At 42.8% G+C, this 18,813-nt stretch overlaps 3 protein-coding genes and 2 pseudogenes across 3 annotated transcripts; 3 read left to right on the top strand and 2 right to left on the bottom strand.

Annotated features, from left to right (window-relative positions):
• Positions 1–1,094: 1,094 nt before the first annotated feature.
• Positions 1,095–1,799, bottom strand: LOC147982861 (G-type lectin S-receptor-like serine/threonine-protein kinase At2g19130 pseudogene; annotated as a pseudogene).
• A 951-nt stretch (positions 1,800–2,750) lies between these two features.
• LOC125534733 (S-locus-specific glycoprotein S13-like) lies at positions 2,751–3,548 on the bottom strand. The gene has a single exon (XM_087540573.1). The coding sequence runs from the start codon at positions 3,546–3,548 to the stop codon at positions 2,751–2,753; it is 798 nt and encodes a 265-aa protein (XP_087396699.1).
• Positions 3,549–6,346: 2,798 nt separating this feature from the next.
• LOC125540629 (disease resistance protein RGA2-like) lies at positions 6,347–8,001 on the top strand (annotated as a pseudogene).
• A 2,645-nt stretch (positions 8,002–10,646) lies between these two features.
• LOC147982860 (uncharacterized) lies at positions 10,647–15,695 on the top strand. The gene is made up of 5 exons (XM_087540572.1): positions 10,647–10,880; positions 14,149–14,336; positions 14,429–14,561; positions 14,853–15,177; positions 15,271–15,695. Exons 1-5 carry the CDS (start codon positions 10,647–10,649, stop codon positions 15,549–15,551), a joined length of 1,161 nt encoding a protein of 386 aa, XP_087396698.1. The 3' UTR covers positions 15,552–15,695.
• Positions 15,696–16,841: 1,146 nt separating this feature from the next.
• LOC125540630 (putative disease resistance protein RGA3) lies at positions 16,842–18,589 on the top strand. Its single transcript, XM_048704231.2, has one exon. It carries the CDS (start codon positions 16,905–16,907, stop codon positions 18,357–18,359), a length of 1,455 nt encoding a protein of 484 aa, XP_048560188.2. The 5' UTR covers positions 16,842–16,904; the 3' UTR covers positions 18,360–18,589.
• The last annotated feature ends 224 nt before the right edge of the window (positions 18,590–18,813 follow it).

Here is an 18,813-nt window from a genome sequence, read left to right as displayed (position 1 = left end):
TCTCTGTACTCAAATGGTGCAGAGTTTGACTAAATCTGTATAAGAAAGCTAAACCAAATTAATTGGTATCATTAGATGGGCAAAATACAGTGTATTTTCATGTACTATATAATGCTTCATAGTTTTGTTTAGCTGTCCTCCAAGGATTGAACATGCTTGGAGGACGTACGTCTCCTCTATATGATTCCTCGGTACAGCTCGGAATAAATCATGGTGCAGAGCTGATTCATCTTTCGATTCTACACAATATGCAAGAGTTTCATTGCTCTTGCGGCCTATGCATGGACCGATGCACACGGCCAACAAAATTTACAACGCCTTCTGCCACACGGCATTTAGACCACAGATTCAGCTTTACAATGTTTCCAAAGGAAGTATTACATTGATGCACCATTCATTCAGAAACACATGTTATCACCTCTGTTGCCCGGTCCTGTTTATTATCACCTCTGTTGCCCGGTCCTGTTTATGCCCTTCCGGGCGTAGACAACGGTAACATGGCCGGCAGACGCCGTCGCCCACTTCCAAGGCTCCGGCCAGTAGCCTAGACAGGTAACCACCACAAATAACGTTTTTTTGTGAATTTGTTTCCTTTAGTAAATTTACCATTTTCTGATGTCTGCCAGTGAGGGTCCTTGGTGACCATTAAACGCCGGTTTCTGGATACATGGATAGAGCGGCCTGATTGAAGATTCTGAAATCCTCATTTGTGAAAGATAAAACAGGGGCAGAAAAAGAGAACCATGTGTTGGGCAAGGATGAAAATAGCAAACATTTAAAGAAATTAAGGTGCAATGGAGAACACCCGTCATGGAAATGTATTTTGGCTACAAAATTATGTATACCAATAAGTCAACTGATATTTATGGGAGAAACAAACATTTGACAGGTTGATACAATTGGCGATACATGACAAACCTAGCAACACAGATACATTTGGCTGCCCTACTAGTTTGTACGATAATAGAGACTAAACTTCAAGACATGTATTTAGTAGTATCAATCACTATGGAAAAGTGTGTATGAAGGGTAACTTCTCAGCTCAGTTATTACAACCCTGCTGAAATTTGAACTTTTCCTTACATGGATTATATTCAAATTGTAGAAGAGCTTCCTGATATAGCTTGAAGCAATCTTGGCACTGGGGGCATATCAAGCTCTACTAGACCCTCGAGAACCTGAACCACATCGCCCATTGTCGGACGATCAAAGTCATGATCTTGAATGCACCAACATGCAGCTTTGCAAGCTCTTTCAACCTCCTCCATGTTGATGTCACCATGTAATTGTTGATCGACCAAAGTCCTCACATCTCCCTCAAGAAGCTTAAGTGCAGCTTGCACAGGAAAATAAACATCATGATCACTATTGCCTGTACATTCTTGAGGTGATGAGTTCCTCCTTCCAGACATGATTTCTAGCAGTACCATTCCATAGCTGTAAACATCAACTTTTTGTGTAATAGCCACCCCACTAATCCATTCAGGTGCAAGGTATCCTATGGTTCCTCTCATTGTTGTCAGAACTCGACTAAAGTTCCTTCCCATAAGTTTTGCCATCCCAAAATCTGCAATTTTAGGAACAAGCGCCGCATCAAGAAGTATGTTTTCTGGCTTAATATCGCAATGTATTATGCAGTCATAACAACTCTCATGCAAGTAGGACAATCCTTTAGCAACACTGATGGCAATTCGGAACCTTGTACTCCAATCTAGCATAGATTCATTGCCTTGGAATATATGGACATCAAGAGAACGATTAGCCATGTGTTCATAAACAAGCATCCTTCTATCACCTTCACAGCAAAAACCAATCAGTTTGACTAAGTTGACATGTTGGATCATTCCAATTGTGCTGACCTCAGCCCTGAACTGTTTCTCTCCTTGGCGTGCACCGACAAGCATCTTCACTGCTATGGTAGTCAAGTCACGCAGAATCCCCTTAAATACAGAGCCAAAACCACCTACACCTAGCTTCTCTGAGAAATTTTTAGTTGCATGCTGCAAATCAACATACTTAAATGCTATAACTCCACATCCACCTTCAGCGTTGCTCGGGGGATGAGAACACCACTTCCTTTTCCCCTTCCAAATCATCAATATCATCACCAACAAACCGAAAGCACCAACAGTGAGACCGATGATCATTCTTTTATTTCCTTTTGTGTTGTTTCCCCAACTTTGCACCTCTCCAGCAGCAAGACGAAGGAAAAGAATCTCTCCATCACCATTGACTGTGCCATTATTGTACTGCTTTGCATTAATTAGTTGGCCATTCCAGATAGAACAGCCACTCTTGCCATAGGAATAGGCAGTGCATGAGCAATTTCTTAGACAAACCTGCATGCACTCTTGTCCACTCTCAATTGTTTCCATGCTATGTGCATAATATGGTAATCTAACACTATGTATGGGAAAGAACTGGTCAGTTATTCCTGTTGTGTTACTTTTGTTGCTGTTGCAATGTTCTAGTGGATTATTTCTCATGCATCCACCTCTTCTATCGTCCAGCGCCCAGTCCTCTGGTGACTTCACGGAGAACCCATTCATGCAGTTACATAATGGAAGTGTGTTGTCGTTGCAGACCGTGAAAGGCCCACAAACGGCGAAAACATCGCATGGAGCCCTGGGTTGGACATATATGGTTTCCCAATCTTGCAAGCTTTCAAGCCAAAGAAGTTGCTTGGTAAGACCAGAGACGTCAAGGAAGCAGATGGTGATCGTTGTTGGATCCGTCGGGGCGTAAGTGAATTACTCCTCATCATCATTGTCGATGAAATTGGTGTGGAGAAAGTTACTGCCTGACATCTCCGGCACCAAATTGAAGTACCACCCCATCCATTTCCCGGTAGAGAAGTACGCCATGGATGAATTACAATGTTTCACAAAGTATTGCGGATCACCAGTGGGGTCTAGCTCCATGCAGTATAGGCCGGGAGCTGGATCAATCAGATTCTTCTTCGAAACAAGACTGTATTTTTTGCCAGTAACCTTGTTCCGGCCAATCCTTGCGCCGGGGAGGAAAACATCTGTTGGGTGATCAAAGCTCTGCCACCACACGATGGATGGGTTCGAGGCGTCTCTTATGACAAGGTTGCCTTCGTCTGAGAGCGCCGCCATGATGGTAGTATTTTTGTTAGTTGTTCTTCTACCTTTGGCTGCTATTATTTGACTGGACCAGATTACGGATTTAGCCGCATGACTTAAGATGACAAGATTGCGATCCCTTGAGATTCTAAGCTTGGACAGTCTAAACTTGGGGTCAGTGATTGGTTTTTCTCTGTTCGCAATCCACACAGGAGTGAACTTTGGGATCTTGTTGAACCATATACCTACATACCAGTTGGGCAAGGTGGTGTTGCCTGAGGAAGACTTACTGCTGCCTGATGTGAAGAAGCCCAACGCGAACTTGCCATTCTCTGAGATGAGCCTGTTGCCACCGCTGAGCTCTTGGCCTTCTGTCAAGATGCTGCTGCCATTTGCTGCAGAAGAGCACGCCGCCGGAGGAACAGATATGGCAAGCACGAAGACAATGAAAAAACGAAGCATGGTGGGTTGAAAATTGTTTTGATGAATCTTTCTGATAGCTGGAGATTAAGATATGAATATATGTTATATATATAGGATGTAGTAACCATCGTGGTAAATATGGTAGTGGAGAAGATTCCATCGCTTCAACAAGTTTTGACGGACGCTTTAACTCTGCCGGTCAAGTTCAGCATTGCTATAAAAAGTACATAAAGTGAATTCTCAACTGGATGCGACCGGAAATTTTGGAAAATTTCTAGACATAATTTATATTTCAAATGCATGTTGTGTGGACACTAAAACCTTTTATTAAAAAGTTGTGTATTTGTTTGCACAGATAATGGTGAGATGTTAATAAAAGGGAAGTATATTTTTTTGGTATAAGACACACATAAAGTTATAAACACATATTTCCGCAAAAAATAAATTGATATTCTACACAATATTCTAGAATCTAGACCTATACTTTTTAGGAAGCTGTTTGTAACTTGCTGGTGGGTTTTCTCCGGGGAGCAACAGAGAGCAATAATTTGGCAGAAAGGACCCTAAGCCACACGGCAACAATTTAAGTGGAAACAAATGCGCCACTTAATCAAGTTTTGACTACCTTTTTTTAGGAAAAGTTTTGACTATTGACGGTCAGTTGAGGCAAATAACAGTGAAAGGTTACTATAGAAACCAAACAATAAGGAAACATATTAGAAAATGATTATTTGTTTGCTGCAACAAATAATAGTGAGAGGTTAATACAGTAACCAAAATAGTATATGTTTTTGGTATAGGACAAAAATAAACATAGACTTTTCACACCCTCCACAAAAAGAAACATATGTTTTTTTCACAAAAACAAATTGTGATTCCACACAACAATCCAGCCTAAATACATTTTTTGGCAATGTTTTAGATTTGCCACTATGTTTTATTCAGGGAGCAACACAGAAAAGCATTTGGCAGCTAAGCATTACCGACAGGATCCTATGACACGGCAGATAAATGGAAACAAATCCGCCTCTTAATTAATCAAGTGTTGACTAACTTTTTTGTTGGAGGAGAAAATTTGCCAAGTGAGGGTCAGTTAAGGCAAGACCTCCTAGTGCCGGTCAAGTTAGTTTGGCATCATTTTCTTTAACTAGAGAAAGAGTACGTAGTATATATGCTTCTAGAACTTCCCAGAACTCAAGTTTACCAGTACTTACCAGAACTGAATTTGGCGTCAGTGAATATGTTTCTTCAGATAGAAGAACCGGGAGATAGAGTATACAGTCGGCTGTCCAGCTTAGACCTGAGCAACAAGGAAACGTGCTTGTTAATATTAGCTCTGTTTTTCTGATGCAAGCTAAATTTTGTATTAGCAGATTCAGTCCAAAGCATGTTACAGAACTTGCAAAAGAAAAGCATGTTGAGCCCACCAAGATACGGGCCTCGGTGATATACTGACCACTCCTTCCGAACGCGACCAGCCTCCAGTGACGAACAGAGGGTGGCGGGTTGTGTGGCTGGCCGTCGGAAACCTGGACAGGTAATTGCTTGTGTTACTTACACCACACCTCGTATGCAGCGACGCAGAGAGAAGAAGCTGAGCTCATGCATTAGCGAAGCGTGCATCAGCATTTTTTGTTACACAAACTGATGGAAACATGAAGGGAACTAGTATAACAGAGATGAAACACATATCACCCAGAAACTGCGAAATATTTCTTCAGTGCCTGATTGAGGTGTACTATTAACCAACAGGTTCCATCTTGTGAGACATTACTCAGATAAATTCTTGTTGTATTTTCTGTCTATCAAACATAGTGCTAGCCTCTGTTTTCTCAATCTAACAACAACTGTTGATTTACTGACTAGCACTCTTCTGTCAATAATGATAAAAATTGACTGTACAAGGCGCTCATGAAAATCCACGTGATGATGATGAGCTCTCTGCTGTCACTGCTGAACATCAGCTCAAGCATGAACTCTGAAGAAATGCACAAGGTGCAAAAGGTTTCGACTAAAGACTGAACAAGCACAATATAAGCCACATAAGACTGATTGGGTTCTGAAGAAATCAAAGGAGCAAATGTACAGACAGACAGGTTACTCCCGAGGGTACCCAGACTGATTCGCTTCTCATCATCACTGACCAAGATGAAACAGTACCCTACTTCTCCATCGAAGTTCACCTAGGCAATACAAAGATAAGTAAATATTAGAAATACTAGTCAATCCTTTTCATGCCGGTTGGACTGTTGGCTTTTCCTTGCCACATGTTTGGACATTTAGACAAGTATTTGTGTGTACAGTATAGACACGTACCCCTGGAGACTTTTCCACATTGGAAAGAGTCTTATCTGAGACTTGTTTGGCAGTGGCCACTTAATTTGTCCAGAGACTTTTGATTCAAAGAGGAAACAAAAGCAAGTTGCATCATGCTATTTTCCTTTCCCATATTTACCCTACTGTGGAGACCAATATGAGGCCAATCCTAAACTATCAAAAATGCACGAACGTGCAACAGTTTTCAATCAAAGATTGAACAAAGGAGCAAATGTACAAGCAAACTGGTTACATGTCCTCTAGAAGATTACTCATATCTCGTGTAAAAGGAGTCCAATGACAGAAAAATGCAAAGCTAATTAACAATAATCAATTTTGACCCACCAAACTGGTTACATGTCCTCTAGAAGATTACTCATTTTCCATGCTTCTTGTACTTCATGTTTTAACCACCCACTTGTCCCAGTCAAAGTCACACATGGAGACTTTTCCATTTTGCCAAGAATCTCCATAAGACTTGTAAGAGACCAGCATAGTTAAATTTGTCCAGGGACCGGCCAAACAGCTTACCTCATCAATCCAAGCCATGGAGACTGCCATATCTGCAGTTGCAAGTGAACTTGTGAGCCAGTTCATCTCCTTCCTAATGAACAAGTACAACTCCTTGAGCCATGCCCAATCAGAGGAGAAGGTGGTGCAGAGGTTGCAGCACCTCCTGATGAGAGCTGGCACCATCATTGAGGAGGCAGACACGCGATACATAACCAACTCCGGGATGATGATGCAGGTCAAGACACTCTCAGAGGCCATGTACCAAGGATATCGTGTGCTGGAAAAATTGGGGTATTGTGCCCTCCAAAACAGTGCAGGCTTCGACAAGGTTAGCATCAATGACTCGTCTAGCAGCAGCTTGCAATTCATTCCTTTCAAGCGTTTTCGAACAACATCCAAGAAGGATGACAAGGCAATGTGCCTTGAGTCATATGGTGCCTTGGAAAGCTTAGAAATTTCTATTGCTAATATGGCAGAATTTATAGTTCTTCTGGGTGGATGCGAGCGCATGTCCCGTAGGCCGTATGACATTTATCTTTACACTGACAATTTCATGTTCGGCCGACGCACTGAGAAGCAAAAGCTCATGAGCTTCTTGTTGGAGAACAACAACCTTCCTGGTGATCATGCACTTGCAATTCTTCCAATCATAGGAGGTGTTGGCGTTGGAAAGAAAACCTTGGTTGCTCATGTGTGTGGCGACGAAAGGGTCCACTCACGCTTCTCATCTATTTTGCACTTGAATGGACACAACCTCTTGACCATACTTGACCATGGAAGGACCATGTTTGGGACGATGTTGGTAATTATTGAGTTTGCTTCTGATGTAGGCGACGATGAATGGAAAATGTTTCACTCGTTTCTCATAAGAATGAGCAGAGGAAGCAAGATCATCATCATAAGTAAACTTAAAAGGTTAGCCCGGTTTGGATCAGTGCAGCCTATTTTCCTAAGTGTTCTGTCTTATGACGAGTTGAGATACCTTTTCAAGAAACTGGCGTTCGGGAGTGTAGACCCTGCAGAACATCTATGGCTAGTACAAATAGCAGATGAATTTACCAAGGTGTTGTACATTGTGCCAAGTACACTTCTTGCAACAAATACACTAGCGGATGTGTTGAGAAAGAACCTTAATGTTCGGTTTTGGCTCTGCATATTGGACAAGGTGATAAGATATGCCAAAAGAAATGCCTCCACATACGGTGTGCACCCAAACATGCTTTTTGAAGAAGGCCATCATGTGGACATAACAGATATTGCGCTGCATCCACTTAGCGTGAAACGTTATACAATTGATGTTTCAATTAAGGAGGAGTCACCAAGTGTGACAATGGGCGAACTTCTAGCAGATCCAAGTGTTAGACCAGAAGGTGACTTCATTCTAATTGCATGGGAATCAAGGATACCGCCTCATAATTTAGTTCATCTTTTTGTCACAAGTCGTACTCAGGGTACACATGAAGGGTAGCGCATTGCCAGGGAGGAAGCGAAGAGGAGTGCCAATCTAATTTTGTTTCAAAACTCCTATAATGTAATTCTTGTTGTATTTTTTTGGTATATCTGAAACGGATGTGTTCACGTGGCCATGGAAAAAATGTTTCAAGGAGTAATTTTTATACCATTCAAATAAATGTACTGGAGATCTATAATAAAATTGTGTGTTCTATCAGATCCTACACTTTTTTATAGAGGGATAAGTATATTTTCATCCATCAACTATTTTGATAGTATAGAAATGGTCCCTCGACTCCAAAACCAACAAATCTTGGTTCCTCCACTTTCAAAACCGGATAAGCTTAGTCCATCGTATCACAAGCTCTCCCTCATGCGCTTCTAGCCGGTGCGTTATGCCACCAAGGAATCAACTAGAACAATTAACTTGTGTATGTGAGCTAACTCTGCTAGTATACCAGATTGCTTTGCTTTACGTGTACGGTGCAGCCAGCTCCACGAAATCATAGTCCATTTCTAAACTTTTCAAAAAGGTAGAGGGACAAAAATATACTTTTTCCATTTTGATGACCAACAACATCATCTCACACCATTGTACAAATCCTGATCCATATACCAAGGCGAGAAAACTGAACTGAAATAAGAAAAGATTGTTTACTGGAGCTCTAAATTTGAATCTGGGCAAAATAGGAGAAAAGCGTCATTCACTTCACCGCCTTCACTCAAGCTCAGGATTGACCAACCAACTCTATCCAACAGCACAATTCTACTCGTTTACCATTTCCTTCTTGTATTTAGTTAGCTGTTTACCAATATTATCATCATCATTGCATAGTTCTGGCTAGAATTTTACTAGAGCTGATTCCATATGGGCATATGCGCTTGCAATCGACCAGACGAAATCTCTATTTCTACAGATGGGCTTCTTCACACTCTGTCAAATGTACAGACGAACTAGTTACATGTCCACTGGAAGATTTCCACCCAACTATGTAGTTGTGATGAAAAAAGGAGCATACCGTTTCCTTGCTGATGAGTTGCGCCCTGCTTCTCTACTCAAGTTTATATATTGGATGCCATGTAAAATGTAAAACGAATCCAAGGCAAGACAAATGCAAAGATAATCAAACATACATGTATTTTGTTCCGGAAATAGTAGTCAATTATTTTCATAATACTTGGATTGTTGGCTTCTCTGTGTCACATGTGTGGACATTTAGACAAGAATCTGGCTGTCATCGACCGACTCGTCGGTGTCGATTTAGTCACCCCTGGGGACTTTTCTACTTTGCAAAGAGTCTCTGTGAGACCTGTTTTCCCACAACACTGTAAGACTTGTTCGGCAGAGGCCACTTAATTTGTCTAGACAATCTTGATTCAAATAGGGAAAAAAACAAGGTGTCGATCCTCTAGTAGCATCATGCTATTTTCCTTTCCATTTTTGCCCCATGGTGGAGATCAACATCAGACCCAGCCTAAACTTTGAAGAATGCACAAGATGCAACAGTTTCTGATTAAAAACTGAACTAGCACAAAATAAGCTATGAAAGTACGTGTGGACAAAACATAAGGCACAGGATTCTGAAGAACCAATCAAAGGAGCAAAATGCACAGGCAAACTGGTTACATGTCCTCCGGAAGATTACTACTAAAGTATGTGCCGATGAGTTGCTCCCCTGCTTTCTCCAGAAAAGTTCATCTGGAAAAGCCCAAACAACTTTGCTGGAGCAGAGTATACCTATATGGATACCATTCTGATTCACACATATGTATTGTAAATGGAGTCCAATGACAGAAAAATGCGAAGCTAATTAACAATAATAAATTTTGACCCACAATAATATTAATTACCGATGCATTTTCCGTGCTTCTTCTACTCCGTGTTTCACCCGCCCATCTGTCCCGGTCAAAGTCATCCATGCATTCTAATTCACTCATATGTAGTGTAAAAGGATTCCAACGACATAAAAATGTGAAAAATAATAAATTTTGACCCACAATAATATCAAATACCGATGCATTTTACCGTGCTTCTTCTACTCCGTGTTTCACCCGCCCATCTGTCACAGTCAAAGTCAACCATGCATTCTAGTGTAAAAGGAGTTCAACGACATGAAAATGCGAAGCTAATTAACAATAATAAATTTTGACCCACAATAATATTAAATACTGACGCATTTTTTCATGCTTCTTCTACTCCGTGTTTCACCCGCCCATCTGTCCCAGTCAAAGTTATCCATGCATTCTGATTCACTCATATGTAGTATAAAAGGTGTCCAACGACTTAAAAATGTGAAGCTAATTAACAAGAATAAATTTGACCCACAATAATATCAAATACCGATGCATTTTCCATGCTTCTTCTACTCCGTGTTTCAACCGCCCATCTATCCCAGTCAAAGTCATCCATGCATTCTGATTCACTCATATGTAGTGTAAAAGGAGTCCAAAGACATAAAAATGTGAAGCTAATTAACAATAATAAATTTTGACCCACAATAATATTAAGTACCGATGCATTTTTCCATGCTTCTTCTACTCCCTGTTTCACCAGCCCATCTGTCCTAGTTAAAGTCATCCATGCATTTTGATTCACTCATATGTAGCGTAAAGGGAGTCCAACGACCTAAAAATGCGAAGCTAATTAACAATAATAAATTTTGACCCACAATAATTTTAAATACCGGTTCAGTTTTCCATGCTTCTTCTCCGTGTTTCACCCGCCCATCCGTCCCAGTCAAAGTCATCCATGGAGACTTTTCCATTTTGCCAAGAATCTCCGTAAGACTTGTAAGAGGCCAGCATAGTTAAATTTGTCCAGAGACCGGCCCGCAGCTTACCTCACCATTCCCAGCCATGGAGACTGCCATATCTGCGATTGCAGCTGAACTCATGAGCCAGTTCATCTCCTTCCTGCTGAACAAGTACAGCTCCATTAGCCACGCGAAATCAGAGGAGAAGGTGGTGCATAGTTTGCAGCACCTCCTGATGAGAGCTGGCGCCATCGTTGAGGAGGCAGACACGCGATACATAACCAACTCTGGGATGATGATGCAGCTCAAGACACTCATACCAACTCTCAGAGGCCATGTACTGAGGATACAGTGTTGGTACTGAGGATACAGTTTCGACTCAAATTACCGGGGAATTCGAACAACTCGTGGGGAACCGCGGTGGCACGGCACATCCACGTAGCGCGCATCACCGTCGGTGAGGCTCCCGCGCCAGCCCTTGAGGAGCTCTAGCCGTTCCGCACTTGAAGTCGGCGACCACCATGGCCGCACGGCAAGCCGGTTGCCTCATGGTTGGGTTGCCGCCATGGTGGGTTGGGGAACGATACTGGGGATCGCTGGTAGGGGACTGGACATTGGGCCCCATGGGAAAACGGAAACAAGTGTTCCTATGCTGGCTAGGAGGTCCCATATGCATATGTCGGTCCCATACGTCGAAGCGAGACCGACTGCACATTTGGCTCTTGCATACGGGCTCATATGCTGGTTAGGAGGTCCCACATGTCAAAGGCACAACAAGTGTTCCCAAAAAAAGGCACAACAAGTTGGTCCCATATTTCGCTCAACCAAGAAACGGCTAATTTATACAGTCAAAGTTTGCTAGACTAGAGTTCACTTATATTGGGTGCTGTGTAAGATGCGAAGGAAGTCCAAGCGAAGACAAATTCAAAGATAATTAAACATAAGGGCAGTTTCTATGGAACAGTAATGAATTTGGAACTACCTACTGCAAATATTAGAAATACCAGTCAAACTTTTATCTGGGTGCATGTCATCCTCCCACTCCTTGCTCTTAATGGTTTAGTCACATGTTGAGACTTTTCTACTTTGCAAAGAGACTATGTGAAACTTGTTTTTCCAGAAGACTACAAGACTTGTTTGGCAGAGGCCACTTTATTTGTCTAGACACTCATCAACAAACACATATCTAACAGTAAAGAAAATGGTCACACACATTATATCATTAGCAGGCAGGCTATGGTTTACTAGGTCTCAGTCGATAAGATTTGTTTGAACAAACACATATCTAATTGCAAACAGAAGGCATAAGTTTAAGCTGCATGGTAATATTTAATCGGGTCTTGCATTAAATGTTCATAGTAGCTCCGTGGAGAACTATGCAAAGTTAACAGGCTACACAAGAATTCGTGCTGACCTAGCTACTGCTACCTAATTAACCGACGGCTGCTTCGTTCAGAAAAAACTCTTACCAAATTTTCATGATCACAAAATTCCAGACTATGTCTATTCTTAGTTCTTCGTATCTATTTTTCACAAAATCACCAACAAAAAATCTCCTGAACGCTAGGAACAAAAGGATAGTTTCAGTTTGTCCGGGGTGCAGCAACACAAGGATAGTGCAGTTTGTCTTGGAGGCTTGAAGCTGAAACGGGATTTACTGCTGCTACCCAGTTTCAGAACTGCACCGGACTGGAGCATAGGTGCAGCATTACAGACATCGTATAACTATAAGCAAGACTAAAATGGAAAGTGAATGGTGTTGCTCATTGCAGATAATATTAACCTACCTACATGAATACATACCAACAAGCAGACAAGATTTCTACTGATGAAGCAATTCTCTGCTGCAAAAAGTTTTCTGACAAAAAAAAAATCAACATCCTGATTGCTGATGTTCTGCTAGAACAGGCCACAAGTAATTAGCATTTTGTTTGCCACAAAAAGAGGCCACAATTATTTAGCATTTACTTACCTGCTAATAAGTAATTGGCATTTAGTTTCCTGCTAATAAGTAACTAGCATTTAGCACCAAAGAAAGTGATATTGTTTCACCCAAAGTGTTTCACCATCAACCTACACATATCTAGCGGTCAGAAAATAATTACTCACATCATATCATTAGCGGACAAGCAATGGTGTACTAGGTCTTTGTCCATAAGATGCTTGTAATTCCCGAACAACAAATAGAAGACATAAGTTTAAACTGCATGATAATATTTGATCAGGCGTTACACTAAATGATCATAGTAGCTTCACTAAAACACTATCCAAAGCTGAATGAAAACATGGAGGTAGCAGTGTCAAGGAAAAGTACAGAAAGTAGAAAGTGCACTGAAATTTTGAATAACTACGTGCAGAGAAATCAGACATGTTGCCTCCATACTGAACCACCATTTGCTCCATAGTTACAAGCACGCAGACATCATGTGTGCACCCCAGTTGGACAAAACAAGATCCATACTCAAGCAGGCATAGCAAGCACATTGCTCCTTAGGCCAAACAATTGACTCCCATTGATTGTCCAGTTCTTGTAAAGGCACCAGCAATCCCATGTTGGTTTCACATGTGCAAAGATGATAACTCTAAGTACAGCGGCACATATGGGAGATATGGCCCCATGCAATTTTTAGTACCTGGGATCAGCTTGACTTGTCGACGATCCATGTTGTGGCACAGAATACCTTGTCCCACAGTGAAGAAGATCAAGTTACAGTCGGGATGAATCATAATCCACTCGAAATTCGGATTCATGAAAACAAGATTCCCTCTGAACATGTGCGAAGTTTCAACGCTATGCTTCAATGCCCATTCTTTACTGCCATAGTCCTCAAGAACATAGACTACGAATTGAATTCCAGCACCGTCTTCATCTCTCTTAAAATTTGCATAATGCAAGCAGCCCTGTGACTGCTGAACAAAACCATTCAAAAGACCACCAGGAACGCGGAAGTGCGTCCATGTCTCCCCCTTAGTGTCCACAGCGGCTAGACAACGGTGTGACTCACGGTGAAAGCCGCGAAAATGCATATAGCCGTTAAGAAACGCAGATGCTGACTGATGATTACTGAGCATAACTTCTCCATTCCATCCATTCTCCTTAAGAACCCATGTTCCGGTTTCAGACGAATACACCTCCACTCCACAAAAGTAGGGGTCCCACTCGGTGCCAGCCTTGTGATCCAGCAGCGCAAACACATGGAAATGGGAGGAGGACACGGCCGGATCGGACGCGGATTTTTCGAACACCTGCACCGGGGCCGCGCTATCGTAGCGGTCGAAAGGTCTGGCTTTCCCTCGAGATGCCCGACCCAGGATAGCGATCTAGCACACGTATTACCGTGTCAGACAGCTGTCACGGTTCTGTCGTCGTAGGGTAACTAGCCTCTGCATTTTTCTGTCTTCTACCCGCCCCCTTGCATACCGACGCGGACCCGTAATTTCTCTCCCTATACAGCGCCCTACTCGGACTACTGACTCCTCGATCTAATGGATTGGGTGCAGGGAGGCGATTTAATGGCGACCGGCTGTAGGTGCGTATCAAATATGGATAATGCTGTACTATTCGCAACGCTCGTCCGGGATGCGTCATAATCGATTTCTTATGATTCCCCAGATGCGATTCTGAATCCCCTTTCCTTCTTGATTCTGTGCCGGAGCACAGATCCAACCCAGCCGCCGGCGAACCGTTCTCTGCATCCAGGCAGATCAGTGGAGGGGGGTCGGGGGCGGATCTGTCGTTGCTTCCGGCCATCCAGGATAATGCGCTTGTCCCAAACGAAACGCCATACTCCAAGTAAGTTTATCCAATATCAGTGCGTCGAGTACAAAAAATCGCAGTATAGAGCTCACGCATGTCCTCCTGATATTCTGATCTTGAATGCTCAGTACGCCCACCGGGCTAGTAACGCCTCCGGCCACATTGAGGGGCGCGAATGCATGCGCCTACGGCTCAGATGTTAATCCAGATGTGTGGGATGATGATTCTGGCAGCGTTATAGTTGTGCCTGGATGGAAGAAAAGGTAAACATCCGTCTACACACATACACCATTGCTTTCAGAACTAGATGATTCGCATGTCCCAGCATTGACAAATAATAAATATGTCAACAAATTTTTCGATAAACTTGCTGTTTACCATATAAGGTGCACTGCTAATTATATTTTTTCAAAATCAGTATTAATGGTCTGATGCTGCCTGTTCGTAGTCGCGATAATGTTATCATTCCTCATAATTACACAGTTATAATCTGTATTTTGCTGGAATATTATGTTTGCGTCATAATGATAACAGATTGCTTACATTATAATCCGGAATATTGGGGCTCGTGGCCCTGACACGAGGACACCTCCGTCCACAAAGACGGCCATCGAGCGACGTCTGCTTGAAATTAATGATCGTAGAGGCTGTGAAATCTTCGAGCCAGTAGTCGGAACCAACTTCGATTCATGTCAAGAAGCATATGATTTTTACAATCTTCAAGCCAGTAGTCGGAACCGACTTCGAGCTAGGTTTCTGGATGAGTATGTAGTGCGGCCGGGCGACATGGTGTATATCTGCCTTCCCCGTGGCAATTCAAGGTTTTATGTGGATGTCAAGAGGGATGGTGTGAGGCAGAGGCCGCTCCCTTATCTTGGTAAGGCTTACTTATCTTGGAATGTTTCCTGTTGAACATTTTTACTTTCGCTGAATAATGTGTGTTGGCTTATAAGTCTGATGTTTTGGCCAGCTTCCAATGGCCTATCCCTCATGAAGCGTGAGCTCATCGACCATTGTGTGTACAACCGGGGTATACATCAGCTTGAGTGTTATGGAGGTGGAAGAAGAAGATGTAGTGTCGATGATTGTGAGGGCGCTGAAGCTAGGACACCGAAGCATGCCAATCGAGCTAGACTCCGACAAGGAAGAAGAGACGGTGGTGTAGGTCGAGGAGAAGAACAAGACCAAGGCCACCCGCCGCTCCAATCGCATCCAGGGTCCCTGAGGCTAAAATATGTGCCTACTATGTAAGGTGAACCCTAATCCCCATTCATATTGTACTCAATCCGAATCGGGAAACTCATATCTACCTGTAGTCATGATGATGTTATGATCACTCCTATAGTGTTTACCTCGATTCCCCATTCCCCTAACGTGGATCGAATCTAAACTCGAATCGAATGCAAAGTAGTAGGTGAGGAGGGGGGAATTGCTGTTGTGGATGCCGGTGAAGGTGGCTGGAGGTCGACTTGCTGTTCTCCGATCTGCTGCACGCCGCCGCCGCCGTCGATGAGTGTGGGGAGAGGGGAAAGGGCACAGAGAGCAGTGAGGGAAGGTGAGGGTAATAACTGCCGGCGCTTCGGGAAGAAAGGCGGCTTCTCGACGGTGGGTCCTCGCATGCAGCCTCGGCTGCCCACGTGCCTCGCGCGGGATTGGCTCGTGAGATACTGCCGATTCGAGCATGCCTCACGAGACAGGCCCAGAGGTGTTTTAAACTTCGTGTGATAGAGACCCAATAGTGTACGCTGGCAACCAATCAGCTCGTTTTCTTCCCGTGCGGGCCTTGTTGGACCTTATGCAGGCAACCAAACACATCCTACACCATTTATGGCCGGGCGCCCCAAACCCCCCTACACATCTGGATGCCCCAACCGATGCGACTAGTGTAAACATATTTAATGCCAATAGGACATGCGCTAGGAAATAAAAAAAAGCATGCATGTGTGTAAGAGAGCGGCCACTCGCAAACACCAAATAGTCGTACACATTTTTTAGAATTTAGAATATTAGAAATACAGTTTTTTGTGTGGCTTGTCCTAGTCACTTATTTGGACATTTTGGCAAGTCTATCTCGAAAAGCGCAAACTAGTATCCATGCACGGTCAAACATTGCCAGAGTAGACTGCCATGTAAAATGTTGGAAGGAGTCCAACGCAAGACACATGCATGCATTCTGCGATGGGACAATAATTAATGAACCTACTTTGAATATTGGAAATTTAGACAAGTATCCTTGTGTGACCTATCATCTTGTCGCCATCAACTTCTTAGAAAATCCTGGAGACTTTTCCATTTTGCGTAGAGCCTCTGCGAGACTTGTTCGGCAGATGGAACAAAACAAAGTTTGTCGACCCTCCAAGTCACATCAGATGAAAATTCTTCTCGATTACCATAGTGGAGTTCAACATCAGCTCAAACCTAACACTGAACTGGCACAAAGGAGAAAATGACAAGTATCCTTTTGTCACCCACCCACTCGTCGCAGTCCAAGTCATCCACGGAGACTTTTATATTTCGCCAAGAGTCTCTCTGCAAGGCTTGGCAGAGGCCAGCATATAAATTTGTCACAAGACCGACCAGCTGATTACCTAATTAATTCTCGCCATGGAGGTTGTCATGTCTACAGTTGCAGGTGAACTTGTGAGCCGTTTCATCTCCTTCCTGCTGAACAAGTACCATTCGAGTCGGTCACACTCGGAGGAGAAGGTGATGGAGCGGTTGCAACATCTCCTAATGAGAGTTTGCACCATTGTTGAGGAGGCCGACATGCGATACATAACCAACTCCGGGATGATGATGCAGCTCAAGACACTATCAGAGGCCATGTACCAAGGATACCATGCGCTGGACAACTTAAGGTACCGTGCCCTCCAAGTCACTGCAGGCTTCGAAGAGGTTAGCATCAATGACTCATCTGGCAGCAGCCTATATTTAGCCAAGCGTTCTCGAAGTACAAATGATAAGGTCACGCGCCTCGAGTCACATGGTGCCTTGGAAAGCTTAGAAATTGCTATTGCTAATATGTCAGAATTTATTGTTCTTCTCGGTGGATGTGAGCGCATGTCCCGTAGGCCATATGATGTTTATCTTTACACTGAAAATTTCATGTTCGGCCGACAAATTGAGAAGCAAAAGCTCTTGAGCTTCTTGTTGCAGCACAACAACTCTCCTGGTGATGATGCACCGGCAGTTCTTCCGATCATAGGTGGTGCAGCAATTGGGAAGAAAACTTTGGTTGCTCATGCGTGCGGTGACGAAAGGGTTCGCTCACGCTTCTCCTCTATTTTGCACTTGAATGGAGACAACCTTTTGAGAAGACCTGACCATGGAATGACCATGGAAGGAAGGATATTGTTAGTTATTGAGTTTTCTTGTGATATTGGCCAAGATAATTGGAACAGGTTTTACTTATTTGCCATTGGAATGGGAAGAGGAAGCAAGATCATCATCTTAAGTAGACTTAAAACATTAGCTCGATTCGGATCAGTGAAACCTATTTTTCTAAGTGCAATGTCTAGCGATGAGTTGAAGTACCTTTTCAAGACACTGGCATTCGGGAGCGTAGACCCCACAGAACATCCACGGCTAGTAAAACTAGCAGATGAATTTGGCAAGCTGTTACACAGTGTGCCAGATACACTTATCGCAATAAATATACTCGCAGATGTGTTGAGAATGAACCTCAGTGTTCAGTATTGGCTTTGCATATTGGACAAGGGTCTAAGATACATTAAAAGAAACCTCTCCACATATGGTGTGCAACCAAGCATGCTTTTAGAAGAAGACCATCCAGTGGACATAACAGATTTTGCTTTGCATCCACTTAGCATGATACCTTGTACAACTAATTTTTCAGTCAAGAAGGAATTGCCAAGTCTAACACTTGGTGAACTTATCAGAGATCCCAGTGTTACGCCGAAACAAGATTTCATTATAATTGCATGGGAATCAAGGATACCTCCTCATAAATCATTTCCTCATTTTGTTACAAGTCATGCTCAGGGCGGACATGAAGTTAGTGCCTTGCCAGGGAGGAAGCGAAGAGGAGTGCCAATTTAATTTTTGTTCAAAACGCCTATAAATGCAACTCTTCTTCTTCTTGTTGTTGTTGTTTTTGTAATTGTTTTTGTAGATGTGAAACGGTTCTGTTGACGTGGCAACGGAAAAACTGTTTTAGGGAGTGATTGTATACCATTCAAATAAATGTACTGGTGATCTATAAGAAAATTATATGTTCTATCAGATCCAACTACGCTCGGCACTTATTTGATAACCAACAATATCATCTCACAATGTTTGTACGAAGGTGAGAAAACTGAATTGAAATAACAAAAGAAATTATGTTGGAGATCTAAATTTGAAGCTTGGCAAAATAGGAGAAAGTGACATTCGCTTCAGCGCCTTCACTCAAGCTCGGGATTGACCAACCAACTCCATCCAAGAGCACAATTCTACTCGTTTACCATCTCCTTGTTGTCTTTAATTAGCTGTTCATCATCATCATCACACAGTC

Source organism: Triticum urartu, chromosome 2A, assembly GCF_056163025.1.
Source record: "Triticum urartu cultivar PI428250 chromosome 2A, HENAU_Tu73, whole genome shotgun sequence".
Taxonomy (NCBI): Eukaryota; Viridiplantae; Streptophyta; class Magnoliopsida; order Poales; family Poaceae; genus Triticum; species Triticum urartu.
Note: the sequence above shows the minus strand (reverse complement) of the source record. Positions and strands in the feature narration are given on the sequence as shown.